The sequence below is a fragment of the Rattus norvegicus genome, chromosome 5 (genome assembly GCF_021556685.1).
Source record: "Rattus norvegicus strain SHRSP/BbbUtx chromosome 5, alternate assembly SHRSP_T2T, whole genome shotgun sequence".
Classification (NCBI taxonomy): Eukaryota; Metazoa; Chordata; class Mammalia; order Rodentia; family Muridae; genus Rattus; species Rattus norvegicus.
In genome coordinates this window covers 159880996-159907839 of record NC_141538.1, presented here as the reverse complement: position 1 = coordinate 159907839, position 26844 = coordinate 159880996, and the positions used below count along the sequence as shown (strand labels likewise).

The window sequence follows — 26844 nt, the reverse complement described above, 5'->3', positions numbered from 1 at the left end:
TTGGGCGCTCGGGGCAGCACAGGGACAGAGCACATCCTGTCTTTTCCCGTCTGCTACTCTTACGATCCTGATCCTGTTTTCTTCCAGTGGAGCTGGCCTGAACTTTGGACCTTGCCTTCCAGTAGGAATCAGTATCTCAGGTGAGGGAGGCGCCGTGGGAGGGTTTGAGGGCCTGTGCCCGTCAGCTGCCTGGGCTGGGCTCTGAAGGAGGAGGCCAGGGAAGACAACCTGTCCATTGCTTTGGAGCAATGGCCACTGGGAGGGGCCTTCGGAGTGTGTGGGCCCTTGTGACGTGGCCTATCTGAAGGCTATCCCCTGCCCCTGCCCCTCCTACTTCCTCTTCTTTCCCTCCCTGCTCACTGTGCAACCCAGGCTGGCCTAGACCACACATTCTCCTGCTTCAGTCCCCTCTCTGGTGGGGCTGGGTGTTTAGACTGGGCCCACCAGTACAGTGAGGTTGTCTTGTGGAGAAGAAAGGCTCTGGGCGATCTCTTCAGTGACCAGTGGGCTACCCTTGATAACCTGAACCCCTTCTTTTCCCAGCCCCACAGGAGCTGATCATGGCCTCCAAGCAAGAGAAGAGGGTGGCCTCCTCTGTCTTCATCACCCTGGCCCCCCCACGCAGAGATGTGGCAGTGACTGAGGAAGTGACCCAGGCAGTTTGTGAAGCCCGACGTGCTCGACCCTGGGAGACCCTTCCCACAAAGACACCTGGGGCTGCAGTGGGCAGGAGCCCCAAGACCTGGACGCCCTCTGGCAGGACCACTGCCTCACTCCCTGAAGTCCCACCTCAGCTCTCCAATGGAGGTAAGAGAGTGTCCCTAAGGGGACAAGGACAGAGCTAGCACCGAGGCAGGGAGGAAAGGGCAGACTAGGTGCCACTCACTCATCAAGCGCTGCCATGTGCCAGGCAGACTCTGAAACCCACCTGCCTGTGCTGGAGTCCTGACTCTTCCTCTTCCCAGCTCTGGGATGTTGCAGGTCCCTCAGCCTCCCTGTGCCTTAGCTTCTTAGCACTAGAGACCCTTGCTAATATAAAACATCCCAGAAAAGCTTCAAAGTATAGTTGTGAAGATTAAGAGCATACAGGAGCCAGCTCTTTCCTGGACATTTTGGGCTCTCCTCATTTCTCCTTCTCCTTCTCCTTCTCCTTCTCCTTCTCCTTCTCCTTCTCCTTCTCCTTCTCCTTCTCCTTCTCCTTCTCCTTCTCCTTCTCCTTCTCCTTCTCCTTCTCCTCCTCCTCCTCCTCCTCCTCCTCCTCCTCCTCCTCCTCCTCCTCCTCCTCTCCTCTCCTCTCCTCTCCTCTCCTCTCCTCTCCCCCAATCTCTCTCTCACCAATCCCCTTTCCCCATGGAGAAGTTTGAGTCTGTGAGGTCCAAATTGAACTTCTTCCAGGACCTCTTGAATGAGACTCACGGAGGCAGTGATCAATGCAAAAAGCAAGAGGACTTTAAATCCAACATGTCTGGGTCAGCTTACTTCAAAGGGAGCCAACCCTGAGCAGACTCTAACAGGGAGTTATATACCTTGCAAACAATTGGGGCAGAATTCAAACAATGGTAACTAGGCAGGGTACTATTGATGGGGTGAAGCGACCTTCAAACTGACTCGTGGTCAGTGGACCATTCTGGACTTTTCAGGGGGGACGGTTGGGAGTCAAGGGGAGGTCTGTTAGGAGTCCTAGGTAGCTTTGTTTGACAGTTTGGCCTGCAGTTGCTCCAGGAACTGAACTAACTCTACTCCTACTGGAAGGGTGGGGTCTTTCTGTGCTCGGGGGTTTGTGGTGGAATTTTCCCACTGGCCTCAGATTGACCCCAACTCTGGCCCTTTCAAGTTTTGTTTTGTTTTGTGTCTTCCCCAGCCTTGAGCTAAACTAGTCTTCTTTCTATCCTCCAAGGCCTTTGCGCAGACTTCCATCATGCTGGACAAGCTTGTTGGCATGCTCAGAAAAGTCTTCTTTCTAAGTAGCCCCATGGCAAGTTCCATCACCACACACACACACACACACACACACACACACACACACACACACACACACTTTCAAAGTCAAGGTAGCCTCCCCTGGTGAACTCCCTATGAAGTTAAGGATGGCATTTCCTAAGTCTCCCACCTCTACCTTCCAAGTGGGAACCCAGGCCTATGCCACCACACCTAGCTTCTTCTGTGCTGGGGATGGAACCCAGGGCCTCGTGCATTTGACCAAGTGAGCTAAATCCTGGTCCTTATTTTTGACACTTCCTTTAATTTCAGTTATTATTATTATTTGTGTGTGTGTGTGAGAGTGTGTGTGTGTGTGTGAGGTGTGTGTGTGAGTGTGTGTGTAAAAAAAAAAAAAAAAGAGCATACAGGACCAGCGAGATGGCTCAGCAGTAAAAATGCTCACTGGGCAAGAGTAAGGATCTAAGTTCAAGTCCCAGAACCTATGCAAAGGTGGAAAGATAGATCAACTCCTACAAGTTCTTTTGATCTCCACATGTACACATACACACACACATGCACACAGATATACACATGTGCACACAGGCACACACAGATATACACACATGCACATAGGCACACACACATGCACACAGATAAACACATGTGCACACAGGCACACACACACATGCACACAGATATACACATGTGCACACAGGCACACACAAATATACACACAGATATACACATGTGCACACAGGCACACACACATACGAACAGATATATACATGTGCACACAGACACACACACACACATATACACATGTGCACACAGGCATATACACATGTGCACACAGATACACACACAAATATATATAACACACACATGAATATGCATATACACACGAAGAAATATGCACAGGGATACACCCTTGTACACAGACATACATGTACACAGATACACACATCCATACAGATATACACATATGCACATAGGCGCACACACAGAGAGATATGCACGCACATGGACATACATACACACAGAAATATGCACACAGATACACCTACGCACACATTCGTACACAATAAACACACACAGATAGGCATGCACACACATGCACATGGATACACAGACAGATACACACATGTGCGCGCGCACACACACGCGCGCGCGCCCACTAAGTGAGTTCGAATTGACAAAAACATATCGAATGTCAAAAGAGCAAGTATCACAGTGGAGCCCGGTGCCATCGAGGTGGAGAAGGGACTCTTTTTGCCGCTCCTCGAGGGGCTCCTCTGAGGCCTCTGCTGTATGGGGGACACGGAAACAGGTGCAAAGACTGAGGCTGGAATGAACTCGAAGGGTCTAGAAGACATCTTACTCTGTTTGTGGACGTTGCTGCTGGCCTGTGATTTCTTTCTTGCTGTGTGCTGGCGCACATGCCTGTGCAAGGAGGTCTGTGCACAGTCTGTCCCTGTTACTTCTCCCCTTCCAGTCCCCAGTTGGGGTCTGGGGATTGAACTCAGGTCACCAGGCTTGGCTGAAAATGTCTTTCCCCACTGGGCCATCTCATTAGCTCTGGGATTGACTTTTAACCTAATTAATTAGTTAATTGATGTGAGTGTCTGTGTGTCTGTGTCTGTGTGTGTGTGTGTGTGTGTGTGTGTGTGTGTGTGAGAGAGAGAGAGAGAGAGAGAGAGAGAGAGAGAGAGAGAGAGATTATATTAGTAAGGATTTCTATTGCTGTCAGAAGACACCATCAACACAGCAACTCTTTTTTTTTTTTTTTTTCTTTTCTTTTTTTTTCGGAGCTGGGGATCAAACCTGGGGCCTTGCACTTGCTAGGCAAGCGCTCTACTGCTGAGCTAAATCCCCAACCCCCACAGCAACTCTTATAAAGGAACACATTTAACTATCGGTTTAGTCCATTATGGTCACAGCAGGCAGGAAGCATGGCGGCATGCAAGCAGACCTGGTGCTTGGGGAGGGAAGAAGCTGAGAGTTCTACAAGGGGTTCAGCAGGCAGAAGGAAGACAGAGTGAACCATTGGGCCTGGCTTGAAACCTCAAAGCCCTCCCCCAGTGACACACTTCCTCCCACAAGGCCACACCTATCAGTGCCAATCCCTATGAACCTGTGGGAGCCATTTTCATTCAAACCACCACACATATGCGATGAGGGGTCAGCCCCACCAAAACAAGGAAAAGAGGCAGGAAAGCTTCTGCGCGGGTCCCAGGGATCAAACTCCAGCCGTCAGCCTTGGCAGCAAGCACCTTTACCCCTGGGCGACCTCCTCTCCCCACTTACATTCTTGCTGACACTTCTCAGCTCATGGTCCCTGGGGCGAGACATCGCTGGGAGAGGACACAGCTTGGGATGCCTCTGAGAGCTCGGGTCCTGACTCACAAGCTTTCCCAGTACGTGGCCCCCAGGTTCCCACACTCCCATCAGCCCATCAGTCACACCATAGTCACCTCTGGGCTTGTTCCAGCACAGCTGGGCCCCACCTCAAAGCTGGAGTTGAGACTTTAATTTGCATTTTTCCTATCGTTCTGGGAAGTAATGACACTTTGTGAATCTTTATTTATATCATCTTTTTTTTTTCTTTTTCTTTTTTCTTTTTTTTTTTCGGAGCTGGGGACTGAACCCGGGGCCTTGCGCTCGCTAGGCAAGCGCTCTACTGCTGAGCTAAATCCCCAACCCCTTATATCATCTTTTTAATTAACTTTCTTTTTTCAAGACAGGTTTTTTGTTTTTTTTGTTTTTTTTTAGTGTACCAACTCTGGCTGTCCTGGAGCTCACTCTGCAGACCAGGCTGGCCTCAAACTTAAGAGATATGCTTGCGGGGTTGGGGATTTAGCTCAGCGGTAGAGCACTTGCCTAGCAAGCGCAAGGCCCTGGGTTCGGTCCCCAGCTCCGGAAAAAAAAAAAAAGAGAGAGAGAGATATGCTTCCCTCAGGCTCCTGAGTGCTGGGGTTGAAGGCAGGTGCCAGCACCGCCCAGCACCTTTGAATTACCCTCCCTTTCTCCTCATCCTCTTCCAAGGCTGCTGAGCTGCACTGCCCCCTCCTCAGCCATATCTCAGACTGGAGCTCACAGGAGCTCAGTGACACCCCTTGCCTGGCCCACAGTTGTGAGCTACCATGTGGATTCTGGGAATCGGATTCCAGTCCTCTGGAAGAGTAACCAGTGCCATTTAACCACTGAGCCACCCCACCAGCCCCAGATTTTATTTTATTTTTATTTGTGTTATATACGTGTACATTTGCACGTGGATTGCTTCTGTATGTTGTTTTGTGCAAGTGTGAGTGCAGTACCCCCAGGGGCCAGAAGAGGGCGCAGGATCCCTGGACCTGGGCTACAAGTGGTTGTGAGCTGTCTAACAAGGTGCTGGGAATTGAACTCAGGTCTTCGATAAGAGCAGTATATGGTCCTTTTATTAAATTTTTTTTAAGATTTTATTTTATGGGGTTGGGGATTTAGCTCAGCGATAGAGCACTTGCCTAGCAAGCTCAAGGCCCTGGGTTCGGTCCCCAGCTCCGAAAAAAAGAAAAAAGAAAAAAAAAAAAGATTTTATTTTATTGTATGAGTACACTGTATCCGTCTTCAGACACACCAGAAGAGGGCATCGGATCCCATTACAGATGGTTGTGAGCCACCATGTGGTTGCTGGGAATTGAACTCAGGACCTCTGGAAGAGCAGTCGGTGCTCTTAACCACTGAGCCATCTCCCCAGCCCCCCAGTATATGGTTCCTAACTGCTGAACCTTCTCTCCAGTCCTCTAGCCCCCAGTTTTAAAATTAATTTTTGATTACATTTATTCATTGTATGTGTGTCATAACATTTGTATGTGGAAGTCTGAGGACAGCTTGTAGGAGTCAGTTCTCTCCACCATGTAGGCCCTAAGAATGGAACTCAGGCCCTCAGACTTGGCAGCAAGCTCTCTACCCACTGAGCCATCTTACTAGCCCCGCAATACGTTTTTATCCACCCACACGAATTGTACATGTTTATGTGTGTCTTTGTTAGGGTTTTACTGCTGTGAGCAGACACCGTGACCAAGGCAACTCTTACAAAGGAAAACATTTTTTTTTTTTTTTGGTTCTTTTTTTTGGAGCTGGGGACCGAACCCAGGGCCTTGCGCTTCCTAGGCAAGCGCTCTACCACTGAGCTAAATCCCCAACCCCAGGAAAACATTTTTTTTAATTAATTAATTTATGTATTTCATGTATATGAATACACTGTCCCTGTGTTCATGCACACCAGAAGAGGGCATCAGATCCCATTACAGGTGGTTGTGAGCCACCATGTGGTTGCCGGGATTTGAACTCAGGACCTCTGGAAGAATAGTCAGTGCTCTTAACCACTGAGCCATCTCTCCAGCCCCAAAGGGCAACGTTTAATTGGGGCTGGCTTACAGGTTCAGAGGTTCAGTCCATTATCATCAAAGGAGGAGCATGGCAGCATCCAGGCAGCCATGGTGCAGGAGGAGCTGAGAGTTCTACATCTTCATCTGAAGGCTGCTACCAGAATAGTGGCTTCCAGGCACCTTCCAGGAGGAGGGTCTTAGGGCCCACACCCACAGTGACACGCCCACTCCATCAAGGCCACACCCACTCCATCAAGGCCACACCCACTCCATCAAAGCCACACCCACTCCATCAAAGCCACACCTCCGTGCCGCTCCCTGGGCAGAGCATATATAAACCATCACAATCCAATACAGCATCTTGTTTTATGGCTTGTGGTGTAATCTTCAGGTCAGGGTAATTAGCATATCCATTACCGCAGATGCTTATTTCTTTGTGGCGGGAACATTCAGAATCCTGTTAGCTGTTTTGAATTATTCGGTTGACCGTTGTCAACTGCAGTAGAAGCCTCTTCTCCTGGTATGGTGGTACAGACCTGCAATCCCAGCACTCAGGAGGCTGAGGATGGAGGATTGGGAGCTCGAGGCTAGTCTGGGCAACACAGTGAGAACCAGTCAGAGAAGGGGAGCCGGGAGGAGAGCTGAGAGTCCTTTGTACCCTGTTAATGCTCTTCAGACAGGTGAGACTTCCGACCTGACAGTGACCTAAGTCTGGTCCTAGACCAGCAGTGGGGGATGACCAGAAGCTGGCTGTGTTTGTACAGGCGCCTCCCCGAGCCCCCAGGATTCTGCGATTCGGTTTAGTCAGGGCCATGGTCTAGAGCACACATCTGCAAGGTCCCTTCAGCCCTGAGGAGGAGTGGGAGGTGAGGATAGTGGTGGGCTGGGCTAGGAAACCTGAGGCCAGAGGGTGAGGATAGACCTGGCGCTAGGTCTTCTGACTTTGGGAAATCTAGAACTTTCTGTGCTTAGCCTCCGTCCTTCCATGGCCATTATTCTCCCACACACACACACACACACCTTTGTTTATGTGTATATGTGTGCACACAGAATCACACATGCCAAGTTGTCAGCCAAATCCCTTTACCCACTGAGCTCCCATCCTCTTCCTCCTCTTCCTCTTTTGTTTGTTTGTTTGTTTGTTTGTTTGAAATGTTCATAACATAGACCAAGCTGGCCTGGAACTCACAGAGAGCCACCTGATCTGCATCCCACTCTCTGGGATTAAAGACCCGACCTGTGCCAGCATACCGCCCTCACGGGGCCACTATTAGCCATGCTTGTTCTGTACCTGATTGTGGACAGAAGCCATCGTAGTTCCTTCCTGAGATGCCTCGCACCCTGGCCTTACCCATACGTCATCATCTCAAAGGGAGCTGGCACCCTACTGGCTGCAGGGTCATAGTAATGAACTTGGTAGTGACAGTGGTTCCTGAGCAGTGGGAGGAGACAGCTATGGCCGTGGTGGCCAGCCCTCCCCCACCCCCACCCCCACATCCCTCAGGAACACAGAAGCCTGCGCTCAATAACCAGGGCCTAATTTTCCTGTCCTGGCCTCCTCACGGTCAGCTCACTCTGGGGAGCCCATGCCACCTCTGCTGGTAGGGGATGGTCCCGTGCGATGTCTATGTGTGCTTAGCTGACCTTCTGCCTCACCTAAATGCAGGGCCATGTCTCACGAGCTGCCTTCTCCTGCCTCAGCTTCCGAGTATTAGGACTACATGTGCGTGGTGCCACAATATCTAGCTTTCTCCTTTTTTGTAGAATATATGTTTGCCTGTTCTTTTCCTAAGAATCTTTCCCATGGGATGAACTTTGGGCTGAAAAACATTTTGCTGGGAAAACCCCCCACATTTCTTTATCCATCAGCTGCCTTGGACACCTAGGTTAGTTCCGCAGCTGGGCCAACACTGAACGCTGAGGTGCAGGTGTCTCTGGAGGCCCCCAGTTGGGCAGCTCGCCAGGAATGGTATAGCTAGGTCACATGGAAGACTTATTGCTTTTCATTCTTGTACTCTAAATTATTTATCGTGTGTGCATAGGATGGGGTGGGGGCGGCACATGCCCTGGGACTGTATGGACATCAAAGGACTCTATTCTTTTGCCACTGGGGGGGGGGGCTGGAACTCAGACATGGTAGCAAGCATCTTTACCCACTGAGCCATATTGCTGGCCCAATTGTTAAGTTGTTTTTTTTTTTTTTTGGTTTTTTTTTTTTGTGGTTGTTTTTAGTTTGTTTTTTGTTTTTCTTGTTTTTTGGGATTTTTTTGATTTTTGTTTTGTTTAAAGATTTATTCATTTATTATATATAAGTACACCGTAGCTGTCTTCAGACACACCAGAGGAGGGTATCAGATCCCATTACGGATGGTTGTGAGCCACCATGTGGTTACTGTGATTTGAACTCAGGTCCTCTGGAAGAGCAGTCAGTCCAGGTGGATCTCTGTGAGTTTGAAGCCGTCCTGATATAACGAGTTCCATCCAGGACAGGGCTATATAGAGAGATGCTGTCCCCCTCCCCCCAAAAAAAAAAAAAAAACACGGAGGAGGGTCCCATCAGCCCAGCCCATGGCTGTGTTCTCAGCCTTTGGCTAGTCTTGGCCATACCACTCTGAAGGTGCCCATCATGTTTGAGCTCTAAGCTTGGGTCAAGTGCTCGATGTAAGCAAATCATCCCCAGTCTGTCCCCCTGACAAGACCCTGACAAGGGCCTGAGGCTCACTTTCCAAAGAAACAATTTAAAATTCCAAGAGTTGACGCTCTTGCCTAAGGACCCACAGCAAGCCAGGGACAGCAGTTCAGGGTGGACTGGAACCACTGCTGCTTGGCCTTCTGGGTGAGTAGATCTGCCTTGCGGCTTGTGGAATTCTGGGCAACCCATCTCTTTTCCCATTGTAGGATGCTCTCTCCCACCTCCTCCCCTGAATGAGGAGGACTTAGACCTCCTCCCGCCTCCTCCACCACCCCCTTCTGCCTACCTGCCTCTCCCAGAAGAGGAGCCTCCTGTCGTGCCCGGATCATCGCTCATTTCTGACTTGGAGCAACTGCACCTGCCCCCACCCCCACCTCCACCCCTGCTACAGGTAAACTTCTAGCGTTCCCAACCCTCCTGTGGAGGGGGCTGCCTTCCCCCTTCCCAGCAGTACCAAGGTGCTTTGAATCCTACCTTTTGAAGCCAGTCAGTCTTCAAAGCCCTTCTGAGACCCAAAGCTGGTAGAAACTGGAATTTTCAGGGTCCCTGGTGAGACATGTCCCCCACCTCCTTTGCTACCTTGATGCCCTCTGCTCTAGGACATGTCCTGGTTCTGACCCAAATCTCCATACTGCCTAAGAAGCCAATCAATCCTGCCCTTCATAGAGGCAGTTGTCAATGGTGTGCTGGGTCAAGAAATCTGTCACCTCCTCCAGCCATTGTTGCTGGCTGGGACACTTCATACCAAGGATGTCCTTAGAAACAGGAGTCAAGCTGGGAGGATCTAGCGGGATCCCCACCAGTCCACCTTTCTTCTATCTCCTCAATTTGTATCCTCTGCCCCCCACCAGGCTCCATCAAAGGGATCTTCGGTCCAGCCTCAGCCTGTTCAGGTCAGGCCCTCGGAAGAGGAGCTTCCTCCCCCTCCAGAAGAGCCTGTTACTCTTCCAGAGAGAGAAGCATCCACAGGTATGGATGGCTGTGTGCTTCCTCTCTGGGTCTCCTGGGGTCGGAATGGGCTTCTCATGGGAAGTGCGGGAGAGCAGGGTCCCCCCCTGCTCACATGACAGGGACTGTCTGTACCATGTGTAACCACTGAACCTCCAGTGCACACATGTGCTCGCTTCTGGTTTGTCGACGATGATGATTTTGAGATAGGGTCTCACGTAGTCCAGGCTAGCCTTGAATTTGGTATGTTGCCAAAGATGACCTTCTTTTTCTCCACCTGCCTCACTGGCCTCATGTAGTCCAGGCTAGCCTTGAATTCTGTATGTTCCCAAAGATGACCTTCTTTTTCTCCACCTGCCTCACTGGCCTCACGTAGTCCAGGCTAGCCTTGAATTTGGTATGTTGCCAAAGATGACCTTTTTTTCCTCCACTTGCCTCACTGGTCTCCTGTAGTCTAGGCTAGCCTTCTCTTCCTCCTCCACCTGCCTCACCCTTGAGTGCTAGGCGTGTGCCACTGTGCCTGTGCTGCAGATAGAAGCCAGGGCTTCATCCACACTCTACCAACTGAACTTCATCCCTAACCTTCTTTCCTTCCTTCCTTTTTTTTTTTTAAATTTTGTTTTAAAGATTTATTTATTCATTATATATAAATACACTCAAGATACACCAGAAGAGGGCATCAGACATCAGATCCCATTACAGATGGCTGTGAACCACCATGTGGTTGCTGGGATTTGAACTCAGGACCTCTGGAAGAGCAGTCAGTGCTCTTAACCACTGAGCCATCTCTCCAGACCCCCCCCCCCCGTGTGTGTGTGTGTGTGTGTGTGTGTGTGTGTGTGTGTGTGTGTTCCTGACTGATCATCCCTAACCCATGTTTGTTTGTTTTGAGGTCTTTCTGTAACCAGATCTGGACTTCAGAGAGGCAGAGGCAGAGGCAGAGAGAGAGGCAGAGGTAGAGGCAGAGGCAGAGGCAGAGGCAGAGGCAGAGGCAGAGGCAGAGGCAGAGGAAGAGGAAGAGGAAGAGCCAGAGAGAGAGGCAGAGAGGAAGAGGCAGAGGCAGAGGATCTCTGTGAGTTGAAGGCCAGCCTAGGCTACACAGAGAGTTCTTGGACAGTCACGGTTACCTTGTCTTAAAACATCAACAACAACAATAAAGATTCTTTTTCTCTGTTTTTCTGAAGATTTATTTATTTATTTTGTATATGAGTACACTGTAGCTGTCTTCAGACACACCAGAAGAGGGCATCAGATCCCATTACAGATGGTTGTGAGCCACCATGTGGTTGCTGGGATTTGAACTCAGGACCTCAGGAAGAGCAGTCGGTGCTCTTAACCACTGAGCCATCTCTCCAGCCCTTCTCTGTTTTTCTGAGCCGGGACCTCACTCCACAGCTGGCACTGGTTGACTTGGAACTCACTATGAAGACACTTCATAAGTTGTGGCAATCCTCCTGCCTCTATCTCAATGCTGGGATTACAGATGTGAGCCACTATGCCTGGCTTGCTTTTTTAATTCTTTTTCTGGGGTGTGGGGGGTGGGGATGTAGCAAGAAGGCTCAGGGGGTAAAGGCACTAGTATCTTCACGTCTATCCATAAGTCCTGTATGGTGGTGCAGACTTTCAGAGCTTGTTCCCCTGATCTCCACTCAAGGCGCGCGTGCACACATGCACACACAACCGATCAATAAATAAAAATTAAGGGTTTTTTTTATATTTGCTTATTTCGTACCAGTGTATATGATGCAGGAGGACTAGAAGTTAGAGGTCATCCTCAGCTACATAGTAAGTTGGGGGCTAACCTAGGCTACAAAAGACTTTGTCTCAAATACAAAAACCAAGCCAACCAAGCACATGGTAGCACTGCCTTTCGTCCTAGCATTTGTGAGACAAACACAGGGTTTCTCTGGGTTCAAGGCCAGTCTGGTCTACATAGCAAGTTCTGTGCCAGCTAGGGGCTACACAGTGAGACCTTGTTTTTTCCTCCCCACCACTCTCAACCCCGACACACACACACACACACACACACACACACACACAGTTTGTAATTTTGCCTTTTGACCTTTGGGGCTGTTCTTCATTGCTCGTTTTTCCAGTCGCCTCTGAGCAGGTTTCCTATCAGAATAAGCAGTGGCTACCCCTACCCCCAACCCCGCCCCTGTGTTCCCACCCCATCAAGGCCGTGTGTCAGTCCTCAATAGGAACAGGTGATGGGTTACACAGCCGCCTCCTGATGGATTTGTAGACGGTTGCTTGCTTAAGGTAAATGCGCTGAGCTGAGTTACCTCACCTGGATATTTCAGTATGTGGGGTTTTCTGGGGTAAATTCCTAGAAGAGAAAGTAACCTATAAAAAGGTTGGCGTTTTAGGTTTTGTATTTTTGTTGAATCACCTTCCTTAGTCATCCCAGCCTACGTGCACCCACTCGCAGGTACCAGCTGTTTTCTAGAAATAGCACTGTTTGCCTGGTTCAATTTAGCCAGGAAGTGCTTACTCAGAGCCCTGCCCCAGGCACTGAAGACACAGTTGAGTCTAAACAAGTGTCCTCCTTCCTGGGGCCACATAGGGAGACAGAGGGCAAATGTTTTTCTCTCTTATTTATCTTTTTGACTTAAGGTAGATTGTAGCTATCTTTTTGCTACTTTGTGGCTTCTTTCTCCCACCCTTCTCCACCCTTTCAACCCCCTAACACTAGGTAAGAGAGAAAAAAGGATAGAGGGGAAAGGAAAGAGATCTCTGAATAAAGTCAGGGGTATTGCTAGACTAACTTCCTGGTGATTAGCGACTCAGTTCTTTGGGGGCAAGTTCTATGTTCACTGTCAGGATCTCCAGTTTCTTCTTGTTTCTTCTTTGGGCATAACCACATAACAAACTACACACAACAACCAACCAACAACATATTACTTGGGGCCCTACATTTATATGCCCCGGAACAGTTCCCAGAATCCCCAGCATAAAAACTATCTGCAGGGCTGGAGAGATGGCTCAGTGGTTAAGAGCACTGACTGCTCTTCCAGAGGTCCTGAGTTCAAATCCCAGCAACCACATGGTGGCTCACAACTATCTGTAATGGGATCCGCTGCCCTCTTCTGGTGTGTCTGAGGACAGCGGCAGTGTACTTATATATAATAAATAAATAAATCTTAAAAAGAAAGTCTGTCTAGTTACTACTTTTAAGAAACAAAGAACCAGGGCTGGAGAGATGGCTCAGTGGTTAAGAGCCCCGACTGCTCTTCCAGAGGTCCTGAGTTCAATTCCCAGCAACCACATGGTGGCTCACAACCATCTGTAAAGAGATCCGATGCCCTCTTCTGGTGTATCTGAAGGCAGCTACAGTGTACTTATATATAATAAATGAATAAATCTTTTAAAAAAAAAAAAAAAAAAAAGAAACAAAGAACCAAACTATCTGCAGCTGGCAAAATCACATCTCTGCTAGAGCTCGAGGCAAATCATAGTCAGCTCCTTTGGTCAGTCAAAGCATACCTGAAGGCAAAATGAAAGCACATTCCCATAATATTTCTATATTTTTCGAAGAAACTAAAACCCCCGAATTGTCACTACAGTACATTTTTGCCACTCACAATTTTTTGGTTTTGTTTTGTTATTTGAGACAGAGTTTCTCTGTATTTGGCCCAGCTGTCCTGGAACTAACTCAATAGGCCAGTCTGTCCACCTGCCTCTGCCTCCGAAGTGCTGAGATTAAATGTGTGAGCCACCACTTGCTTGATTTTTTTGGGGGGGGGCGGGGGGTAAGGTACAATCTTACAGTGTAGCCCAGGCTAGCTGTCTTCCTGCATCAGCCTTCTGAGTGCTAGGATTACTGGTCTGAGCCGCCACACCCAGCGTCAGACTCTTAGGGTTTTTGTTGTTGTTTTGTTTTATTTTTTTAAATGTTTATTTTAGCCGGCTATGGTGGTGCATACCTGGCACTCAAGAGACAAAGGCAGGATCTCTGATTTTGAGACCATCCTGGTCTCCAGAGCAATTTTGTTGGTGGTGGTGGTTTGGGTTTGATTTTTCCAGACAGGGTTTCTTGTATAGCCCTGGCTGTCCTATAGACCAGGCTGATCTTGAACTCAGAGATTCGCCTGCCTCTGTCTCCCAAACGCTGAGATTAAAGGTGTGTGTGTGTGTGTGTGTGTGTGTGTGTGTGTGTGTGACCATTGCCCGACTAAGCCCAGCTATTTTTATTATTTTTAATTGTGTGTACGTGTGTGTGTCTAAGTGGGTGTGTGCCCGTTATCCTCAGTGTCCAGAGGGCATAGGATCCCTGGACTTTCAGGTAGTTGTGAGCTGACTGATCAGGGTAGGGGGAATTGAACTCAGGTCCTCTGCAAGGCAGTATGTGTTCTTAAGCAATGAGATGTTTCTTCAGCTCCCCTCTAAGCATTCTTGTGACTTCAGTTTTTACATAAAGATCTTGACAACTCAGGATCATCTGGGTGTTGGCATGTATCACCTGGTCCCCTGCACTCTCTCGAGACGATACCTCAAAGCCAACTCTGCTTTCTTTTCCACTCTCTCTGTCTCTGTCTCTCTTGTCTCTCTCTGTTTCTCTCTCTCTCTCTCTCTGTTTCTCTTTCTCCCTCTCTCTGTCTCTTTGTCTTTCTCTGTCTCTGTCTCTCTTGTCTCTCTCTGTTTCTTTCTCTGTCTCTGTCTCTCTGTCTTTCTCTGTCTCTTGTCTCTCTCTCCTCTCTCTCTCTCTCTCTCTCTCTCTCTCTCTCTCTCTCTCTCTCTCTCTCTCTCTCTCTCCACACCACCCCCATCCCCATCTTGCTCTGTAGACCAGGCTGGCCTGAGATATCACCAGCTGTGCATAAAGGCTGGCAGATTACCTCTAAGTTTGAGGCCAGCCTGGTCTAACTAGTGAGTTCCAGGACACCCAAGGCTGACACCCTGCTCTGAAAATAACAAAAAGGTGTGTTTCCTGGTGCCTGCCCCAATACCATCTTTGATTTTAGTTTCCCAAAGGCCGTTCACCTGATGCCGATCGGGATAAATAAACCCTCTTCTGTTATCAATTGAGGGAGCCTTTGAGGCTGGGCCCTGGACACACTAGGGCATCATATTCAGGGTGGTGATTGGGTACTGCCTTCCTGGGCTGCTGATAACCTGTGTCTCCCCTACCCCAGATGTCTGTGGTTTCTGTCACAAGCCCGTGTCCCCTCGAGAGCTGGCTGTCGAGGCCATGAAGAGGCAGTACCACGCCCAGTGCTTCACCTGTCGTACCTGCCGCCGCCAGTTGGCTGGACAGAGATTCTACCAGAAAGATGGACGTCCCCTGTGCGAACCTTGCTACCAGGTACTCCCCTGCATGTGGCCCCCAGGTTGCACCCACTGAGAGTGTAGCATTGGATTCCTTACGGGCCTCCTAAGAGACTGGACACTGTGAACCCATTTCACAGTCGAGGAAGCTGAGACTCTGAAAGGAGTAAAATCAACCAAGCAGGATTAGGTTCCTGTGGCTGCTATAATGTATGCGTCCACTTCCTTTTTTTTCTTTTTTTCTTTTTTTCGGAGCTGGGGACCGAACCCAGGGCCTTGCGCTTGCTAGGCAAGTGCTCTACCACTGAGCTAAATCCCCAACCCCATGCGTCCACTTCCACAGCAACAGCAGCGACAAAAAGATATGTCTGGTTGAGAGGTTTCAGTTCGTAGTAAGATGGCCTTGCCAGTTTGAGCCTCTGGTGAGGCCCTGCATCGTGGCGTGGGCTTCTGGGAGGACAAAATGGCTCCCTCGTGACCAGAAAACAACATAGAGGAAGGGACAGTTCCAAACCGATAACGTGGACCATCATTAGGTCCCGCCTCCTAAGGGCTCCACCCACCTCCCAATACCGCCCCCTAGAGGCCAGGCCTCATGGGCGGATGGAGAGCATTCAAGACAACTGAACCAGTTTGGTGGCTTCAAACAGTTCACATTTCTTTTTCATAGTTATGGGCGCTATCAGCTCAAAAATCAATTCCCTTAATCAAGTCAAGAGATCCTCTTCTCGATCTTCCGGCTCTAGAGGAGGCATTTGCTTCCCTTTTTAGTTTTGTTTGTTTGGTTTGGTGTTTTTGTTTTTTAAAAGATTTATTTATTATATATAAGTACACTGTAACTGTCTTCAGACAAACCAGAAGAGGGAATCGAATCCCATTATAGATGGTTGTGAGCCACCGTGCGTTTGCTGGGATTTGAACTCAGGACCTCTGGAAGAGCAGTCAGTGCTCTTAACCTCTGAGCCATCTCTCCAGCCCTTGGTTTGGTGTTTTGTTTTTTGTTTGGGGAATTGTTTTGTTTCATTTTGGTTTTGGTTTTTGGTTTTTTAAAGGTTTCTCTGTGTAAAAACCCTAGCTGTCCTGGAATTCTCTTTGTAGACCAGGCTGGCCTGGAACTCAAAGAGATCCACCTGCCTCTACCTCCCGGGTGCTGGGATTAGAGGCGAGTGCCACCACGCCAGGCCTCTTTTGGGGGGTTTTGAGACTAAAACAGGGGGGAGGGTGATCTTGAACTCCTGACCTTCTCCCCCACACTTCTGAGTAATGAGCCTGCTATGATGGTGTCCATGTATTCCCAGCTTTCAGAAAGCTGAGGCAGGAGGATGAAGAGTTTAAGGATCCTGGGTTATAGAGGCAGACCCTGCCTCAAAAAAACTAAGCAAAGAATTTAGATACCATTCATCAGAAGTAGTGCTGAACATGCAAGGATTTAAGTGGGCGGGTATGATATATGATAGCATATGCCTGAAATCTGAACACTTGTGGGTGGAGGCAGGAGATTCAGGAGTTCAAAGTCATACTTAACTCACTGTCTCAAAACCAGCCCCCAAAGTGTGTGTGTGTGTGTGTGTGTGTGTGTGTGTGTGTGTGTGTGTGTGTGAAAATTTTGTTAAAATAGTCCTCAGGCTGAGCACATACTTCAGTGACCGGGTGCTTACCTGGCACACAAAAGGCCTTGATTTCAGTCCTTAGTACTCAGGTACTGAAGGAGGGAGGAAGGGAGGAAAGAGAAAGATCAAGACAGAGGGGGCTGGCGACACCTCATGGTTCAGACATTTTGTGGGTTGGCCAAAGCAGAGGCTTTCTGCCCCAGGATACTCTGGAGAAGTGTGGCAAGTGTGGAGAGGTAGTCCAAGAGCATGTCATCCGGGCCCTTGGCAAGGCCTTCCACCCACCCTGCTTCACCTGCGTGACCTGTGCCCGGTGCATCAGCGATGAGAGCTTCGCGCTGGACAACCAGAACCAGGTGTACTGTGTGACTGACTTCTACAGGTAGGACAGGAGACTGGGTGGGGCTTCGGGAGTGGGAAAGGCAGGGCAGGACTCTCTGGTGTGGTGGCAGGACCAGACCAGTACTTTCTACAGCTCCTGTGCTGACAGAAGCCTGTTAGCTTCCCCACCTAATTCACGGGGCGTCTGCAGGAAGCATTGAGTCTCTGAATTCTGACAGACTCCTCATGTGAGGTGCTCCATGAAATTCTCAGGCTGGCTGACTTTCTTTCTTTCTTTCTTTCTTTCTTTCTTTCTTTCTTTCTTTTAAAGATTTTATTTATTTATTTATTTATTATGTAGGTAAGGACACTATCACTGTCTTCAACACACCAGAAGAGAGCATCAGATCTCATTACAGACAGTTGTGAGCCACCATGTGGTTGCTGGGAATTGAACTCAGGACCTCAGGAAGAGCAGTCAGTGCTCTTAACCACTGAGCCATCTCTCCAACCCTTTCTTTCTTTCTTTCTTTCTTTCTTTCTTTCTTTCTTTCTTTCTTTCTTTCTTTCTTTCTTTCTTTCTTTGTGTAACAGCCCTGGCTGTCCTGGAACTCACTCTGTAGACCAGGCTGACCTTGAACTCACAGAGATCTGACTGACTGCCTCAGAGTCTCCTGAGGGCTACCATCCACACTTGCCAAATCTTCAGACCTTTTATGACTAGGGAGCACAGTGAAAGAATATGCTTTAGCAGAAGTAGGAACTGAGGTGCGCAGTTCCCAAGGCGAAATGAAGCTTCCATTGAAGAACTTGATTTGGGAGCAGGGAAGTGGCGCAGTTGGTAGAGTGCCTGCCTAGCGTGTACCAGTTTGATTTCCCAGCCCCACATGACCATGAAACACACCCATAATCCCAGCATTGCAGAGGGTCAGAAGCCTGAGGTCATCCTTGGCTACGCTATCAAGTTCAAGGCTAGCCTAGGCTATATGAGACCCTGTCTCAAGAAAAATGACAGACTCTGGAGAGATGGCTCAGGGGTTAAAGAGCAATGGCTGTTCTTCCAGAGGACCTGGGTTCAATTCTCAGCACCCACCTGACAGCTCACAGCTATCTGTAACTCTAGGTCCAGAGGATCTGACACCCGCACACAGACATACAAGTAGGCAAAAACACCAGTGTATGTGAAATAAAATAAATAAAAAATTTAAAGAACAACATTTATATGAAAATAAAAAGGACTTGATTTGGGACCTAGGCCATGTCCCCTCCCCTGGGAACTAGAGGGAAAGGAAGGGAGGAGTGGGGGATATATATATATATATATATATATATATATATATATATATATATAATATATATATATATTTTCATCTGGAAGCAGACTGCTACTGCTGCCTGAGGCTATAAAGTCCTGTCTTGAACAGCGAACAGCAGCACTCAGAAGACAGAGGCAGGCCGATCTCTGTGAATCCCAGTCCAGCCTGCTCTAAGTAACAAGATCCAGGCTAGCCATTGCTACACAGTGAGACTCTCCCTCAAGAATAAGTAAACAAGAGGTTGGGGATTTAGCTCTGTGGTAGTGCGCTTGCCTAGCAAGCACAAGGCCCTGGGTTCAGTCCTCAGCTCCGGGGTGGGGGGTGGGGGGGAAGAATAAGTAAGCAAAAAGTGCACAAACAGGGCTGCCAAGATGGTTCAGCGGATAAAGGTGCTTGCCTCCAAGCCTGGAGACCCGAGTTCAATCCCTGCGATCCACAAGGTGGAAGGAAGAAACTGACTCCCGCATGTTGTCCTTAGAATGCAAATACAACTAAATAAATATGCTAAAAGTCTTTAAATTTTTTAAAAGTACTAGATAGTGGATGGTCTCAGTTCCGACACTTCCCAGTCAAACTCTGGCTACTTGCACAGTGGAAAGCTGGATTTAGGGCACTGACTCCTCCCACCCCTGCCGGGAAGGGTAAACATCATTGGCTGCCGCAGATGCGGTCACTTAGCAACCTGGGGGCGGAGGCACTCTGGCGGGTGTACTGCAGCCTCCCTCCTTGGGCCAGCTTGAGGAGCTGATTTTTTTTTTTTTTTTTCCCCCCCGGAGCTGGGGACCGAACCCAGGGCCTTGCGCTTCCTAGGCAAGCGCTCTACCACTGAGCTAAATCCCCAACCCTCAGAGGAGCTGATTTTCCTGGTGTGTTCTTCCCCCTCCCTCTAGGAAATTTGCCCCTGTGTGCAGCATCTGTGAGAATCCCATCATCCCCCGAGACGGGAAGGACGCCTTCAAAATCGAGTGCATGGGAAGGAATTTCCATGAAAACTGTTACCGTTGTGAGGTGAGTGGAGCTGAGGTGGTTTAGACTGCTGAGGCCTTGGGCAGCCCTGTGCTGTGCTCTCCCCTGCTCACTGCCCTCAGCAGAGCCTGGGAAAGGTTGAGATAAAAACATACGTGACGGCTCACATCTTTTTATCTCATTACTCCAGAGGCAGAGGCAGAGGCAGAGGCAGAGGCAGAGGCAGAGGCAGAGGCAGGTGGATCTCAGATTTCGAGGCTAGCCTGGTCTACAGAGCGAGCTTCAGGATAGCCAGGGCTACACAGAGAAATCAACCCTGTCTCAGAAAACAAAAAAACAAAAACAAACCAACCACACTTGGCTATATATCAAAGTTCATTGTGTGTCCACATCCCTTACTGTGGAAAGAGACTGTGTTCCAGAATGGTGGGTGGTGACAGCATCCTTAGCAAATGATAGCCCTGGGCTATCACTGCCTCTTGGTCCTGCCTTTTACTTTCTTTTCTGAGTGCTGGCACAGCACATGGGCAGAGATAGCTCAGTTTACATCCTTAGAAGCCCCAAGAGACTGAGAGTAGACCCATTGTAGGCGGGGCACAATGTACCAAAAAGGTCCCTGGGTGGCCTGGCATGGGTCAGTAGCAGATTGGTTGAGGAAAAGATCCGTCGTTAAAGGGAAATCGAAGCAGTAACCTGGAGCAGAAACCGTGGAAAAAATGCTGCTTACTGGACCAAACCCTCTCTCTCTCAAGACGATTTTTTTTTTTTTTTAAAGATTTATTTATTTTATGTTTATGAGTACACTGTAGCTGACTTCAAAGACACCAGAAGAGGGCATCAGATCCCATTACAGATGGTTGTAAGCCACCATGTGTTTGCTGGGAATTGAACTCAGGACCTCTGGAAGAACAGTCAGTGCTCTTTTTTTTAAAAAAAAAAAAAGATTTATTTATTTATTATATATGAGTACACTGTAGCTGTCTTCAGACACACCAGAAGAGGGCATTGGATCTCTTTACAGATGGTTGTGAGCCACCATGTGGTTGCTGGGAATTGAACTCAGGACCTCTGGAAGAACAGTTAGTGCTCTTAACTGCTGAGCCATCTCTCCAGCCCTCAGGAAGAACAGTCAGTGCTCTTAACTGCTGAGCCATCTCTCCAGCCCTCAGGAAGATTTCTTATACAGTCCAGGGTCCCCTGCCTCAGGATGGCACTGCCTGCATCAATTAGCCATCAAGAGAATGTCCCCACAGACATGCCACGGGCTGATCAGATCCGAGCAGTCCCCCAATTGAGACAGAAAACTCCGAGCAGTGTCAGGTTGACATCTGAAGGTAACATATCTTCTGAGCCTATCACAGGGGCTGGGAGCTGATGTGCTAGGATTGACAGCCCCTGGGACCAGAAAACATAACCCCTGAAACAGGTCTGTTCATCCCCACCACCACACCCATACACATGCACACACACACGAATGCACTCTTGAGCGCACATACACACAAGAACTCAGTATGTAGCCCTGGCTAGCCTAGAACTCACTGTAAAGACCAGGCTGACCTCAAACTCATAAAGATCCTCCTGCTTCTGCCAGCTCCGTGCTAGGGTTCGAGTGTGCACCACCACACCCGGCCTCAGAACAGGTTCAGAGAGAAAGGGATGCTGGCAGACTCAGACCTTAGTGAGTGCCAGTGAAAGCAGGTATAATGGGTGTTAGGGGCCAGAGAGATGGCTTAGTGGGCAAAGGTGCTTCTCACCAAGCCTGACTGCCTAAATTCAATCCCCAGGACCCACAAGATAGAATGAAAGAACCAACTTCGGGACTGGAGAGACGGCTCAGTGATTTAGAGCTCTGGCTGCTCTTCCAGAGGTCCTGAGTTCAATTCCCAGCAACCACATGGTGGCTCACAACCATCTGTAATGGGATTCAATGCCCTCTTCTGTGTGTCTGAAGACAGCTAGCTACAGTGTATTCATATAAGTAAAATAAACAAATCTTGAGAGAGAGAGAGAGAGAGAGAGAGAGAGAGAGAGAGAGAAACAACTTCTGCAGGTTGTTCTCTGGTGTCCACTCACTGTTGTGACACAAGCATGCCCATAAATGCCTACACACTGAATAAATTAATAATAAAAGAAATTAAGTGGAATTTAAAGGAAAAGGGCAGTGGTAGAATCTGTGTAGAACAAAAGCAATTCTTACAGCAGGGAGTGGTGGTCTATGAATGTAATCCCAGCACTGGGGACGCTGAGGCAGGAGGACTGGAGTTTGAGTGTGAGAGTTTGAGGGCAGCCCAGAATACATAGTGAGATCCTCCAAGGGGAGGAAGGTACCTCCTTGGAGGAGGGGTATTTAGCCTCTTATATGAGACCCCATGGATGAGCTTGCCAATTGCACAAAGAGGAAAGTTCAGTAAGAGAAAAGGCCACAACAACAAAAACCCTTGTAAGTATAAGGACCCAACTTCAAATCCCCAGAGTCCATCTAAAAGTCAGGTACATACCTATGATCTCAAGAAGGCTGAGATGGAAAGAGGGGACTGGCTGGTCTCCTGGATGAAGTGCCAGGCAGTCCTCAGGCTGTGTGCATGCACAGGAGCACAGGCACACATGAACACACATGTATACTCAAGGAGAGGAAGAGGGAGAGGGGAGGCAGAGGAGGCTGGGTGTGATCCACTGTTAGAGGAGCTTCTGAAGAGTCACAAAATGGAAGGTTCTATTTGTGTCTGGGATTCAGAAGGCCTAAGGGGTAGGAAATGATGAGGCCAGGAAGGGGAGGGTGCGATAAACACTTGTGGCTGTGGGAAGGAACCACTGGTCTGCGATGGGAGGCTGCTCAGAACTGGTACGGGAAATGCAGGACAGTGATCTTAGGGGCCTGTGATCAGAATGGGGTGGCCATGACTACAACTCTTTTTCTCTTTCTTTTTTTAATAATTCTGTTTTTTCCCCCTAAGATTTATTTTTATTTTATGTATGTGAGTACACTGTCACTGTCTTCAAACACGACAGAGAGGGCATCTGATCTCATTATAGATGGCTGTGAGTCACCATGTGGGTGCTGGGAATGGACTCAGGACCTCTGGAAGAGCAGAACAGTCTGTGCTCTTAACCACTGAGCTATCTCTCCAGCCCTTTTTTTTTTTTTTAAAAGACTGGGTTTCTCTGTGTAACCTTGGCTGTCCTGGAACTCATGCTGTAGACCAGGCTGGCCTTGAACTCACTGCTTGCCTCTACCTCTCTTAATCTTGGGACTGTATTCTTTTCCTTCTGCCTGGACCCTGCAGGTGTTGTCGTTGGTCCATCAGTGGGGCTCCGAGAACCCCCCCCCACTCTCTTCCCAACACTGCCGGCCCTGTACCTCTAAGCTTTCTATGCTTTGCTGATAAAGACACAGTGGTAGTTTTTCTATGTATCACTTGCATGGAGAGTCCCAGGGCAGGGTCTCTCTGTCAGCCAGTAAGTAATTCTAAACATTCATTCACTTGTATTTGTTTTAAAAGATAACGCAAAGCCCAGAGGACCTTGGGAGAGAAGTTGATTGCTTCCTATGGTCTCTTGACTTGTCAGTTAGAGTTCAAGGTCCATCCAGCTGATAATGTATCTTAAAAGATCAAGTGCTGTTAGCACTTCCAGAGCCCTGATAGCGTCCACCAGTACCAGACATTCATAAAGGATTGGCTAAGCAAATAACCCCCACTTCCTGTCCACGGTAACTTTGGCTGAGGCTGCCTGGTAAGTCAGGATTTAGACCCCAGGAAGTTACATTTCAGTAGGGGCTCCATTAAACCCCCATCTTAAACTGACCCTTTAAAACAAACAGGGCTGGAGAGATGGCTCAGTGGTCAGAGCACTGACTGCTCTTCCAGAGGTGCTGAGTTCAAATCCCAGCAACCACATGGTGGCTCACAACCATCTGTAATGGGATCTGATGCCCTCTTCTGGTGTGTCTGAAGACAGCTGCAGTGTACTCATATCAAATAAATTAATTAAAAAAAACAAGAAAGGGGTTGGGGATTTAGCTCAGTGGTAGAGTGCTTGCCTAGCATGTTCAAGGCCCTGGGTTTGGTCCCCAGCTCCAAAAAAAAGAAAAGAAAAAAAAAACACAAGAAAAACAAACAAATAAACACCCCATAGACATAAACTCAAAGTCTAGCAGCCTAGAACAGAACTGGGTTCCATTTTCCCTGGGAGGAAGAGGTTCTCCCCCTACTGCCCACGGCCTCCTGGCTCTGGTCTGTCTTTTATTACAGTTGTTGGGAGGGAGACAGTATTCTTAGAATGTATTTTTTTTTTTTTTGGTTCTTTTTTTTTTCGGAGCTGGGGACCGAACCCAGGGCCTTGAGCTTCCTAGGCAAGCGCTCTACCACTGAGCTAAATCCCCAACCCCTTAGAATGTATTTTTTTTTTTTTTTTGGTTCTTTTTTTTCGGAGCTGGGGACCGAACCCAGGGCCTTGTGCTTCCTAGGTAAGCGCTCTACCACTGAGCTAAATCCCCAGCCCCTTTAGAATGTATTTTTAATTATAAAAGACTGTCGGTCCCCAGCTCCGAAAAAAAGAAAAAAAAAAAAAAAAGACTGTCGTACACCTCACCTTACTAAATCATGACAGTCTTGGGATATGGTTTATAGTCCCCATTAAAGATGAAGAAAAAAAAGAAACAAACAAACAAACCCCAAAGCTGGCACGGTGGCATTTACCTGTCACCCTACCACCAGGAGGCCGAGGTGGGGAAATCGGAGTTCAGGCTAGCCTAGGATAGATAGAGTTTTCCAGAGCACCCTGGGAATTGGTCTCAAAACAAAGCTGAGCCAGTGATAGGGTCAGGAATTCAAAGTCATCCTTGGTGCCGTAGTTCGAAGCCGGTTTTAGCTTTAAGATCCCATCTTTAAATGAAGAGGAGGAGAAGCTGCAGTCCCCTGGGAAAGCTCAGTGCTGGCAGGGACACCCATGCATGCTTCTGTTTCCCCAGGACTGCAGTGTCCTCCTGTCTGTGGAGCCCACCGACCAAGGCTGCTACCCGCTGAATGACCACCTCTTCTGCAAACCTTGTCACATGAAGCGGAGTGCTGCTGGGTGCTGCTGAAGAGTCCCGATGGCTGGCCCGCCCTTCCCTGACTTGGTTTCCCCTTCCGACCTTTCTTGCATACGTTCCTTTTGAGCCTCACTGGGCACTAGCGCACTGCTCAGGCCATAGTGTCCAAATGCATGGGCCTGAGACACTGGGGCATGGCCTCCTAGTACATACACAGCACCCTCCAGACAGACTTCCAACTCCTCTCCCTCCATTGACCAGGAGGCCCCTCACCACCAGAGTGGGACCCTGGTCCTTCCCTAGTGCTGGCCTGATGTGTTTATGGGGACAGGTCTCAGGGTGATGCCTGTGTCTCTGACCATGGTGCTTAACTGCCTGGCAGAAGGTGCTGAGGCCTCAGCTTGGAGGGTGGAGCTGAGTTGTGTGAAGTGCGCCATGGTGGCACACACCTTTAATCCCAGGACTTGAGAGGGTGTCTACATTCCCGGCTAGTCTGATCTACAGAGTGGGTTCTATTTAAATGATGCAAAACAATATTCTTTGGATTGGGGGGAGAGAAATCTCTTAATTTTTCTTTTCTTTTTTGGTGGGGTAAAATCACTAAATATCTTCCCTTGGTTCGGGGGCTGCCAAGCTGGCTCAGCGGTTAAGAGCGTTTGCTCCTTTTGCAGAAGACCAGAGTTCATTTCCCAGACCCGCCATGGAGGCTCATAAAACTACCTGTCCTGTAACTCCAGTTCCAGGAGGTCTGGTGCCCTCTACTGGCCTCTTTGGAACCTGACTGAACATGGCGTACACACGTACGCACGCACGCACGCACGCATGCACGCACGCACACACACACCTTTAATCCCAGTACTTGGGAGGCAGAGGCAGGTGGATCTCTGCATTGGAAGGCAGCCAGAGCTACAACGTTTAAAAACCAAACCAAACAAAAAACCTACCTGGGTTTGGTGGTGCATACCTATGACCCCAGTGCTTGGGAGAATTGCCAGAAGCTTGAGACCTGCTTGGTCTTCATAGAATTCCACATCAGTCTTGGCAGCGTTCAGAGTCTCTGTCTCAGAAATAAATAAACAAACTATAAATACATAAGAATGTGAAGTAGTGACCACTCAGCCTCCCTGCCTCTGAAACACCTGCTGACTTGGAGCTGGGCTCATGGAGGAGAGGGAGGTTGATGAGCAGCCTCCTCCTGCTTCCGGACCCTGCTGTGAGCTTTTGGAGTAGCTCACAGACTTGGATTAAGTGCCTTTGACTTGCTAGGGAACACATTTGGGGCTGAGCCTCTTTCCTCCAGACTTCTTCACTGTGACTGTGGCCTCAACAAGTACATACATGTGTGTGGTTGTGAACACACACACACACACACACCCCAGAATGAGGCCAGAGAAAGTCACATCTCTGGCCTCCCATTTGTATCTTCCAGCCCTCACTTCAGCTCTTCAGCTAGGCTGCTCAAAACCACTGCCTCTGTGAGGCCACACCTAGAACATTCTTCCTTTTGATGACTCAGCTGGTCATCAAAGAGGCCCTTGACTCCAAGTCTGATGACCCGAGTTCCATCTCTGGGACCCACAAGGAAGGAGAGAACGAACTCCCACAAGCTGTCCTCTGGTTTACACCTGCACACCAAGATACACATCTGTGCACACACATCTAATAGAGATAAAATGTAAAGTAGAAAAAAATCACGTTTGTGCTTTGTAACTTCTGAGGTGCACGTAGAAAAATTAAACCTATTTTCCTGGCTTGCATCTTGTTTTTCTCTGGGATGGAGGGAGTTCGTTGTTTTTATTTTGGATTTTATTTGAGTGGGATAGGATCTTGGGTAGCCCAGGCTGGCCTTAAACTACTATATAGTCCATGATTGCCTTGACTTCATACCCCTTGTCTCTACCTCTTGTATTCTGGGATTGTGTTTCTAGGAGTCAAACCCAGAGCTACGTGAATGAGGCTTTATCACAAATAAATGGTGGCTGGGGGGGTTAGCGCAGTGATTTGAATACGTTTAGCATGTACTTGAGACATGACTTCCATCCCCAGCACCAAAACAAAATATATATGAATTAAAGAGAAGTGATAAGGGGTTGGGGATTTAGCTCAGTGGTAGAGCGCTTGCCTAGGAAGCGCAAGGCCCTGGGTTCGGTCCCCAGCTCCGAAAAAAAGAACCCCCCCCCAAAAAAAGAGAAGTGATAAAATGGTGACGTGTACTGGGACTCCTGTGAGGGACTTCCATTCCCCGCATAGGGGTCCTGGGAAACCAGCCAGTCGTTTGCAACGGTCAAGGCAAATGTGGCGTAGAGCCGCTAGGGGGCAGCATGAGCCAGCGAGTTGATACACGGCGCCAAGGTTCTCTGGCTTCTCACCAACTTGCTGTGTGGGGTGCGCGGAATGCTAGTCA

At 48.7% G+C, this 26844-nt stretch overlaps 1 protein-coding gene across 12 annotated transcripts in view; it reads left to right on the top strand.

Moving 5' to 3' along the window:
• The window catches only part of Fblim1 (filamin binding LIM protein 1), a 34546-nt gene extending 8351 nt beyond the window's left edge, over positions 1-26195 (top strand). For 6 of the 12 annotated variants that reach the window (XM_087550141.1, XM_087550139.1, XM_087550138.1 and 3 more), the window contains 8 exons: positions 88-140; positions 544-807; positions 9186-9370; positions 9831-9948; positions 15063-15232; positions 17009-17187; positions 19333-19450; positions 24378-26192. In XM_087550141.1, the coding sequence (XP_087406267.1) occupies positions 561-807; positions 9186-9370; positions 9831-9948; positions 15063-15232; positions 17009-17187; positions 19333-19450; positions 24378-24491 (1131 nt within the window). In that variant the 5' untranslated portion in view covers positions 88-140; positions 544-560 and the 3' untranslated portion in view covers positions 24492-26192. 12 annotated transcript variants of the gene reach the window in all.
• Positions 26196-26844: the final 649 nt, after the last annotated feature.